General features: G+C 33.7%; 1 protein-coding gene across 1 annotated transcript in view; it reads right to left on the bottom strand.

The window, feature by feature from the left end:
• Nucleotides 1–5,316: 5,316 nt before the first annotated feature.
• Nucleotides 5,317–11,404, bottom strand: part of NEGR1 (neuronal growth regulator 1) — a 1,046,409-nt gene continuing 1,040,321 nt past the window's right edge. Inside the window, exon 7 of the mRNA XM_005899820.3 lies at nt 5,317–9,056. Within this exon, the coding sequence (XP_005899882.1) occupies nt 8,932–9,056 (125 nt within the window). The 3' untranslated portion in view covers nt 5,317–8,931. The remainder of the gene's footprint in view (nt 9,057–11,404) is intronic.

Below are 11,404 nucleotides of genomic sequence, written 5' to 3'. Positions count from 1 at the left end.
GGAGGCCTGGCGTGCTGCGTTTCATGGGGTCGCAAAGAGTCGGACACGACTGAGCGACTGATATGATCTGAACATATTCAAATTCAGATTTTATTACTAAGAAATTTCTTATGAGAATTCACTATTAACTCTCCACGTCACAGAGCAATGGATGTTTTCTCTCTTTCATTATGTGTGATAAAATGAAATGGTCATATTTTCTTCAGAAAACAGTATGATATAATACCCAAAATCTATTATAGATGAATGTCAATTAAACTTTAAAAGAAATAAGATGAATGACAATTGCAAAATACAGAATAGAAAACTTTATTTGCTTTACCGTATTTAGTAATCTAAGTGTGGAAACTGAAGTCATATTGCAAAGAAAAGGCATTGTTGTTCAATATAGATCTGGGCAGCAGTTTGTACACACACACACACAGTCTTTCTTTGGGAACATTTCCCTATTATTTTTCAGAACAGAAAATACATTGTTAATTTTTCTCTCTCTCTCCCTCCCTCCTCCCTTGCTTCTTCCTCCCTCCGTCCTTGTCATGCTCCTCTTTTCCCTCTTTTTCTTCTCCTTCTCTCTTTTTTCAAATTTAAGGTAAGATTGGCCTCCTAGAGAAAGCATTAGAGAAACAGAGACCTTTTGCTCCAGTTTGGTAGTTGTCTTCTAAATATTCAGATTAACTCTATCAGTTAATTCCTTTTAAAAGTCTCTTCAAAGGTTATATAATCACACTTTCTTGTAGAATGAATGCCTGAAAGGATGTGACATGTGAACATTTTGAGTTATCTGACAAAAATTAAATAATGTCTTCTTATTCTAAACTAAGTTGATTTTTAACATATCCATAATCAACAGATGCTAGATTCTTCTTGAAATGATGCTAGCCTGAGATATTAGCTGAGTACCTCAGTGTAAAAATTGAGATCATTATATAAGTTCTTGTGTTACTTGGTGAAAGATGTATTTCCATCACATATTAAACCATAAAGGTTTTGTTAATGTATTGTTACAATTGAATTATGCGAGAATAGAAATTTGTGAACATACATGCAAGTTTGTCTATCTACAAATTGGAAATACACACTTCCAGGAAAAAAATTATTCCAAGTTAAAAAAAAACCCGTCTTTCTCCTTGTCAACATTTAAAATTATTAGATAGTAAGACTTTCAAAAGCATCATAAACTAGTTACATAGTATCAACAGGAAAAATGTATTTCCAAAAATAAATTTTATTCCAAAAAAAATCTGTTTTTCTCCATATCAGCAATTAAAGCAGGTGCCACCTTCTGATTAATTCAATCACAAGATGTTACTTACACGAAAGTCTTAGCAAATGAAACTTAAACAGAAACTGTTGGCTGCACTGTCATTTCTTCTTCGTTTTTTGAATTATCCAGAACACCACATGGCTGGCTTGGAAGCTTATTTTCCAGATCACTGACAGCAATGTGATTTTGTGTTTGTATGTGTGAGTATGTGCTTTGTTTTGAAAGACATCAGCTTGGAGCAGTTTCAAATATCTGGCAACAATTTCTTAAGGAGTATGTCATAAATAAGCTATTGACCGCATTTTTGGCCAGGTCACTTGTCAAATGTGTAGTAGGGAGATGTTAAGTTTCAGGGCAACTGCAACCTACATTTATGAAAACTATTTATAAAACTACATTTTAGAAAACTATGTAAGAGTTCTATGGATTCTATTGGGTGCAATCAAGAAAATTGCTCTTTTTATTAGCATATTCCAGTCTGTAAAGAATATTGCTTAAGTCCTTTTTCTAAAATAAGGTCCTGAAATTTTCTCAGGAAATTCCATGTGCTTGGAATATTTGCTTAAGCACAATTCAAACCTGCAGGAAGTTGAAGTATGCTGCATTTGGTGTAAAGTTAACTTTTTTGAATGTAAAAAAGTCAAAATTAATAAAGAAACTAACAAATTCAAAGTTCCACTGAGGAACATCATGATGCTTTTAGCAATTCACTTGAAATGAAGGAGGAAAACCACCTCCTTTAACATTTTAAAGCTTTGAAAGCCTAATGAACCATGTTACCTCCTGTAGCGTCTACCAAACCAAAATTTGCAAGGACGAGGTTCATTAGCAGTAAGTGGAAGCAGACCATTCAGTTCAATGGTGTCTTGCAGTGTTTTCAACATTACTGTTGTATTTGGTTGAAGAGATATTGCCATCTTAACCGTTACTTCATTCTCCTTATTTTTCATAAAAATTCCTATTATCCCAAGAATTAAATGCTCCTCCCTGCAAATGATAAAAAACTTCTTCTTTTAACAAGTGTTCAAAATATATTCACTTTTCAACAAGGTAGATTATTGAAGAATGTCATCCTTGTTATATTTTAATTGTTTATTTCTCCTCTATATGTACCAAACTATTGGGTATTGGTTTGTGATTAAGGAAGAAAATGAGTAATTAGAATACAGAAAATGTAAAATATTAGATATAGATAATGTGGTTTTATCTGAATCATTACAATAGAGGTTATATTATCAAACCTTAAAATATTGGCAATTCATTTAATTCATGTGCTTTTAAGACTTTTGCATCTCATTATTTTAGGGAAAAAGCTGTGTGCATGAAAAACCCAGGCACTCCTTAGCAAACACCCTTGAAGTTTACCTGGTTCTGATTCTATGGGGACTCCACTTTTCACTGCATTTGAACAATTTTACAAGTTGTAATGATAGCAAGGCAAAGTATATCTTGTCATCCAACACATATATGAGTTCTGTTGGTTAAGGTTACAACTTAATTCTTCTCCTTACTCTGGAAGAATCCAGTTTTGCCTCTATAAACATATTAATTTCAATATTCTTAATCTATAAATATTCCTGTTCTTTGGATTGTCCTTTTATCCCGTTGTAACTTCTTGAAAGTGATAGTCACTCAATCATATCTGACTCTTTGCAACCCCATGGACTATAGCCTGTCAGGTTCCTCTGTCCATGCCATTCTCCAGGCAAGAATACTGGAGTAGGTTGCATTCCCTTCTCCACATTGTTGTGACCCAGGGATGGAACCCAGATTTGCCGCATCCTTCATTAATGAATTGATGTGTTCATTTTACATGTATGTGAAAGCTTTGCTTTCTGTTTTTTCAGACTAGAGTGACATTTACAGGATCTGCATTATGTTTCTATTTTGAAAACAAAATGCAAGTGTATTCCTTAGGTTGTATATAGTTTAATTTCTAAAATTAGAATCTTTCTCTCATTCTCCTGCCCCAGCACAAACAGATGTGCATATAATTAGTATTTTGGCATAAATTGGCTCAAACAACATCGCTTAAGATTAAAATCAGTATTCTATTGTGTATTTTAAAAAATGTGTGTATATATTCTACTCACCATTTCTAAGAATTCTGTTGATTGCAGATGCCTGAGGAATAGTCAGTGGGTTATTCAAAACTTGGTAGGCTTTTGCAAAATGCTATATATAAAATATACATATGCTTTATGACAAGAGCCTCCATTTGGTGTGATGGGCCTAATATTAGCAAGGGCTATGTGTCCAGTTGCATACCCAAATTTTTAGATGAGATGTATAATGTGATTCATCTTTAAACCACATAATCTCTGGAGGCTTTGGAAAACAAAGGGATGGCATTAAAGGGAAAAAAAATATCTACATGTAAATAAAGTTACTTGTATATAAATATAAATGTACATATATTTGTTTGTGAAGCTAGTAATGTGGTCATATTTATTTCTAAGGAGGCTCATGGATATTGAAACAAATTGGGAGTATTCTGCATTGCATATTTGGTTCAAATCTGCCACTTAGTAAAAGCATAACCTTCAGCAAGTGACTTAAAATTTCTGAATCTTATTTCATCAATGAGACAATAATAATGTTTTAAAGTACATTTAATGTCTGCTAAATTTTGCCATGGTAAAATTCAAGATAGAGATAGCTGTGACACTTCAGAAGTAATTCTAGCTGACACTGCTGTCTCTGAGCTGAGCAGAAATGAGTAGAATTCTTAGACTGAAGGCCTTGGGGGAGTCATGGTAGTCTTAGGAGAACTGTGGGAGGAGCTTTTAGGTAGAAAACTGAAATCTATTCCTTCTTTCTTCCTTTCCAGGAAGAATGCAAAGTATTCATTTCATTCATTTGCCAGTTTTTTTTTTTCTTTTTCTACTATATATGTCAATTTCTAAATATTTTCCATAAATCTGGGATTATTAGGAAAAAGTGCATATGAGTGTGAAGGTGTATGCTTCTTGGAAAGTTCAGGATGAGTACACTGACACTCTGGTGTTTGAATCAAATTACATTATCTTGAATGAATTATTCTTGGAAGTTTTTCTCTTAAAATTTTTAAATTTCTGCCTGCCAGGCAAAAGTAAGTAATTATCTTCCAAGTAGCTGGATGTCATTTTGAAGTATCTGTGTTTTGACCTCTGATATTCAGAGAGAAAAATAGTTCTGCTTCACATGCTAGCTTTCAGAGTCTGAGACTTGATACTTATGTTTCCATGTGATTGTTTGCAGAATAGAAATTACAAAGGGAGAAATAATGAGCCAGAGGGAAAATAAGATGTTTATTTGTGCCTGTTTTTGGTTTTGAAAAGGGAAAGAGATTTGGTAGATATGGTTTTCCCAGAATGGCAATGACACCGATACTGATTCAAAATAGCTTAATGCATCAAGTGTAAATCTTTTTCACAGATTGTTATTTTATCTACCACATTGTTCCCTTTTAATTGCATGATGAGTATAAATGAACAGATTTGGAAAAGAGAGGTTAAATCATTCATTTGGAGTGGCCCTCGTTTTACACAAATGTTACAGCTGTTACAAACTATGGGCTTTCAGTCAAATCACATTTTGTTTGGAAAGCAAGGTGTTTTTATTGAAATAGTATCTGAATGCCTTGAAGTGGAATATACTCCTTGTTTGATACCCAGCAATCTCATGAAATTGTACTCTCTGCCTAACTTCTATAGGCATTTCCATTTTCAGACGGTTAGTCTGTAAAACCAACGAAATTTCATCATCAGTCTGTGTTGCTTACCGTGATGCATTTTTTCTTCTTCAGGCTAGATGTAGTTCAGCTTGTTAGACCTTTGGGGAAGCAGTAACAGAGGGAATGGCCACAAAGTGGATCCTTTTTAAATTGTAGTATCTAACATTTTCATCTTGTGTTGCTTTGGAGTATCTGAGACATGTGAGTGTGGTACAGTGGAAGCAACAGAAAGAAGGGAATAGCAGAAATATATTTACTATTTCTTCCCTTTTCCCTCAAATTAGTAGAATTTTCAAATGAGTCAAGTACATATTTTAATTGATAAACTGACTTTATATTCACCTATTGGAAACAGTACAACATATTTTACATCAGATTATGAAATATGGATGTTTTACTAAAAGACAGGAAGAGCTTGTTCCAGTCTTTAAAGTAAAAACATATTCAAAGGATCTTAAGGCATACCATTTATTCATATTCATATCTATTGAAATACTGTACATCCACATACTTCAATAAATAGTTAAAAACCTGACCTCTTTTTAAATCATTTCTGAATTTCAAAAAACAATTTTTATTGAAAAGATTAAATAGATAACTTTCGGCTGTGTCACAAAGCTAAGCACAATGGATAAATTAACAGTTATTCAGTAAATTTAATCAATATAGATAATCAGCTTTGATAAATTTCTCAGAGTTTTCTGAGTTCACACACTGGGGTATTTATATATATTGTCCTGAATTATCTGGTAATTTTCTCAGTTCTCCAGTCTACTTTCTAGATATAGCTTAAATATTATGATGAAGCATTAATTTTTCAGCTAAGTTTGAACTCCCCAACAGTGGCTTTAAGTTTGATGTTCTCTCTCTCTCAAATCTTGTAGTGTCCCCGCCATAACACAATACTGTAGTTTGGGCAGTACTTTTCATTATACAATTGCTGCATAATAGTAACTCAATGGTGTAACAGGATTTATGTTTCAAATGGGATCATTGTAAATAAAACATAATTACACCAGTTGCAGTTAAAAGAATGCAAGTGAATTATGTCGACTACCCTAATATTCTGGCTCTTCCCTCCCTCTCAGCCTCTCCTTTCTTCTTCCCTCTTTCCTTCTTTTCCTTCCTTGCTTTTTTTCTTTCCCCTTTACCTTTTCCCCCGTCAGTCTTTTTTCTTTCTACTCTACTTTCTCAACTGCTTTTTCTTTTTTCTTTCTTTGAAAAAAATTCAGGGGCAACAAAAAGAGTCCCACAAATCGAACCTGTAGAAATATAATGCTGAAATGAATAGCTAGAAAAATTGTTATAGATCAAAAGATAAATCAGTTTCATAAAACTGCTATTTTGAAATTGCAACAATCTTGTACAATCAGGACTGATAAAATGGAGTAATCAGACATTTCAAATGTCCATAAATGTAAAATCATCTACTTGAACATTATATGCAATACATTCACACAAAAAAGCAAATACTGTAGCCTTATTTGAACAATATTGAACTCATAAATACTCATGATTTCACTCTGTCCAGGGGCCTAACAACTAGAAATGCTGCTTGATACAGAAAAACATAGTGAATACCTCCTCTATTTAAAAATGTCACTCAAGAAAATCTCTTCTAACATAAAGGCAAATACATATAGCTACTGAGCTATGACTGTACTTCTGTCACATTCTATGGGAAAAACACCAGACTCCACAAATTCGGAATCATGACAACACTTTGAACTAATTATTTGGTTCATCCATAGTTTATACCTCAGTTTACCTCACATTTACCCTACAAACCTTACAAAGAGGAGGTATTTTTACTCTAGGAAAGCGATCACTGTATAATATGCATTCTTGATCTGTTTCTTTCTCCCAAACAATGGTACTGATGGTTAACACTTCTGTGGTAGCACCACTATTTCTAGTAAGTAGATTATTATGGAGTGTGCCACTTTAAAGCTGCAATACACACAAAAAATATTTTGTAGTTTACTCACCAATTCCACAAAAAGATTTTGAAAAGCAAATCAATAATAATCAAAGTTAAAATGTCATATGTGGTTTTTGTAAAAACCTTTCTTAGTGTATCAGTCAAAATAACATAATAAATTATTACAGTAAATTTAATAGCATTGTGCCATATCATTGCCATTTTGTGGAAATGTTGTATATATATGCCTCCTCATTTAGGATTCACATTTCTAATTAAAATAGATTTATGGTATACTTTGGGACAAAATTTTACTTATATTTTACTTATCTACATTAGATATCTTAAATATCTTGTTTCTAACTATATTAGCAGGTGTTGTTATAACTTGCAAAAGGGAACTATTTGTAGAAATTTCTCTAGGGATAGTAAAATTGGTAACTTTATCAAACTTGCAAATGGCTTTCAAGGCTATAGTCTGTCTTTAGTAAAGAGTAAACCATTGAACTATTCTTGTAATATAATACTTGTAGAATAACAGCATTTTCCTTCAAAAGTGTAGTTTTCATTCTTTGTGATAGAAATAATTTAAAATCCATGATAATTTAGCAATTAATTTATTTTAAGATATTCTTCATCACTTATGGCTTGTCTTCATTTGAACACATCTTACATATACCATGTAAGAAATAAAGCATGATTTTTTTTTTCATTTTAGCTTTGCTTGTTTAAGCTGACATGGCTACAGAGAAAGATTTAACCACAGAATTAGTTATTTCAGGGATTGATCTGCTGCATACTAGGATGGAATATTTGTTATATTTTGGAGCATTTTTGTACAACATGTATGCCAAACTATCAACTGAGTAATGTTTTCAGCTGGAAAATATGCAAAATGCTCCTGTCCACAGGAACACTATATCTAGCATACCAACTTATTTGCCACAGAACCAAATTAATTTTGAACGTTTACCATCTCATTTAATGTTAGGTAATTGGACTTTGTGTCCTTTCTGACAAACTACCTTAAAAATTTTGGCTTGTAATAGTGAAAGGAAAAGATGCTGTATTGCCAGACAATTTTGGATGGACTGTGCTATCATTTTAAAGGGAATTATTTCCCAAAGTGGATCTAACATTTAGCTACAACTAAAGAAATCATACAGTGGATTTACCTGTACTATATTAGTTAAATTGTTTTCATCACAAAGCTGAGCTATCATGGGGCAAAATTCTCAAAACCCTATTGGTAATGAGGGAAGAGATTTTTACAATTTGATAGCTCCTTTGTTCTTTAGAGACAGGATATAGTTAGTATTAACTTTATCATTGTGGTTTATTTTTGCTTTCAAGTTATAGAATTTGGCAAAAACATTTTATTAGTTGGAGATGAAGAGAAAATTATTTTATGAAGGCACACCCATGCTGAACTTACAGGAAAGAGAAGCAGAGCTGCACAGCCAGTTATATTACAAGGATCATTCCTGAAACCTGAATATCATGCGAGCAGAAAAATCTAGATATGTTATATTTTGAAGAAATTATCTGAAGGCAATATTATTTGCTTTTTTATCAAAAAAGAAAAAAAAATGCATCTTTGTAAATGTGGGTTGACTCTTATTGAAACAGGGAAATGAATGCTTGTATTGCAGCCTTAAAGAATCACATATTCACTGCAATATTCGTTTTTTTTGTAAACTACAGCCTGCAACCTAGCAGACCATGACTGAATGCTTTTGAAAAGTTGTAGATTACAAACATGAAATCACAATTAATATCCTCTAAAAGTAATTTCAGAGCTTTCACGTCTTAAAAAAAGGACAATGTGTACTGCTTCACAAGGTAATGTAGCTAATCAAAAAAAGAGTAGAATTAAAGTATTTACATAATGAGCAATTCTACAGAAGGCGATCATCCCCATGTAAGCACTGCTGATTATATCCCACGCTGCTTTTAACAAACTGTACCAGATTGGATCCAGCCATCAGCACTTTCAGAGAATCCTTAAAAGCCTTTTATGGGTCTTTATATTTATTGTAGAATGGCATTCTTCAGGTAGAATAAGCTGGTGAAAGAGGACAGTGTCAACACAAGGTACCAGCAGGAGAAAAGAACGTCAGCGCTCCCGGTAATTCCGTACTGGGCTGTACTTGGAGCTGGAAAGAAATGGAGAAGAATAAATCAAAATCTAATTTGTGTCTTTCAAGATCTTAACAATAATCAAAAGCAGTCGGGTGTTCTGGGGAAAAAACTAGCACTGGAGTCAGACAGATTTTAGATTCACATCTGGTTCTGCTGTATGACAATGTGTGGCCTATTCTACTAACCTCTCTGATCTTCAGTTTTCTCAAGAACAAAATAGAAACAATAAAATCCACCTGGCAGGACTGCAGTGAGAATTTGAGATGAAGCACATGTAGCACATTGCATTAGACTGGACATAAGTACTCAGCAAATATCAGCTAACATTTTTTATCTTATATGCATTGTAACTATTTCTAATAGTGGACAATATTCATTTATGTATATATTTAAAAAATTTTTTATTGAGATATAGTTGAACTATAACAGTGTGTAAGTCTAAGGTGTACAACAGTGTAGATTTGATACACTTGTATATTGCAACATGATCACCACCGTAGTGGTAGTTGACACTTCTATCATGTCACATAATCATTTTGGGGACTTCTCTGGTCATCAGGTGGTTAAGAATCCACCTTTCAGTGCAGGAAACATGGATTTGATCCCTGGTGCAGGAAGACTCCATATGCCACAGGGCAGCTAAGCCCATGTGCCACAGCTACTGAAGCCCACGCGCCCCAGAGCCTGTGTTCCATAGCAAGAGAAGCCACTGCAATGAGAAGCCCACTCACTGCAACAAGAGAGTAGCCCCTGTTCACCACAACTAGAGGAAGCCTATGCGCAGCAACTAAGACCCAGCGAAGCCAAAAATAAGTAAACAAAAGCTTTTTAAAGTACTATCATAAAAATAAAGAATACTGTTATTAAAAAATGATCATTTTTGTGGTGGGAGCAGTTAAGATCTAGTCCTTAGCAACTTTGAAGGTTATATCACAGTATTATTGTCTACAGTTACTATGTTGTACATTAGATCTACAAAACTTATTTGTCTACTGATTGTAAGTTTATACCCTTATTCAACAATCTCTGCAATTTCCCAAGCTCCCAGCCTCTGGTAACACTAGTCTACTCTGTTTTTACATGTTCTGCTTGCTTTATTAGATTCCACATCTAAGTGATATTATATATATATATATATATATATGTATTTATATGGTTTGGTTTAGTCACTAAGTCTTTCCAACTCTTAAGAGCCCATGGACTGTACCTTCCAGGATTCTCTGTTCCTAGGATTTTCCAGGCAAGAATACTGGAGTGGATTGCCATTTCCTTCTCCAGGAGATTTTCCAAACCCAGAGATTGAACCTGGGTCTCCTGTACTGCAGGCAGATTCTTTACTGGCTGAGATACTAGGGATAGGGCTTCCCAGTATGTATGAATGTATGTGTGTGTATATATATATATATACACACACATATATATATATAAATACACACACACATATATATAAATACACATATATATATATATAAATACACATATATATATAAATACACACATATATATATATATATAAATACACACAGACATATTTGTGGGTCTTTTTTATTGTCCAGATGCTATGCTAAATGCTGAAAAAACAAAGAGATTTTCTCTTCCAAGACCTTTGTATGTGTTTGTGTGAGGAAAGATATCAAACAATTATAATACAGTCTTGGGAATATTAGAACTGCCTGGGCAAACTGCAGTGACACAGAAAATTGTGTATTTAAAATTGCCTGGGCAAGGGGAAGATGATTTAACAGATAGTTTTACCAAAGGGGACCATCATCTGAGTACAGAAAACAATATATTCAAAGGCATGAGGAAAGGCAAGATCATGGCATGTATTCTAGGCTCTAACAGTAGATTAGTGTTGCTGGACTGTGAAGTTTGAGGCCTGGAGTGGAGAAAATTGAAACGGAACTCTAGGCAGATAGAATGAACTCAACTGTATTGAAAAAAATGTTTAGCTTTTTATGCTGAAGGAGAGTTTGAAGAATTTGGAGCTGTTGAATTGTATGACTATATTTATAGATTGGAAAGATCACAATCTTATACATAGAGAGAAACTCCTGTGGGTACTTGGCTAACAGTCATGTTGAATTTTCACTGAGAGATTGTACCTAGTGATTCACCAAGCTTGGGATACCGTGGGAGTCTACTTAACGGATTCCACTTTGTTTCACAAGAGGACTGTTGCCTCTTTGAATGTGAATTATGTTGTGTTCCAGAAACAATGTTGCAGGCATGTTCAGCTCTGCTTGAGACTGGTTCTCATTTACCATAAGAATAATAATAGTAATAATAAAACAACTCCACCAACGTATTTTTAACTACCTCTTCTTAATGAAATCAGGATTTCAAGTACTGTTTTCTAGTA

Source organism: Bos mutus, chromosome 3, assembly GCF_027580195.1.
Source record: "Bos mutus isolate GX-2022 chromosome 3, NWIPB_WYAK_1.1, whole genome shotgun sequence".
NCBI lineage: Eukaryota > Metazoa > Chordata > Mammalia > Artiodactyla > Bovidae > Bos > Bos mutus.
The sequence above is the reverse complement of the archived record's forward strand: the minus strand, read 5'-3'. Positions and strand labels throughout refer to the sequence as shown.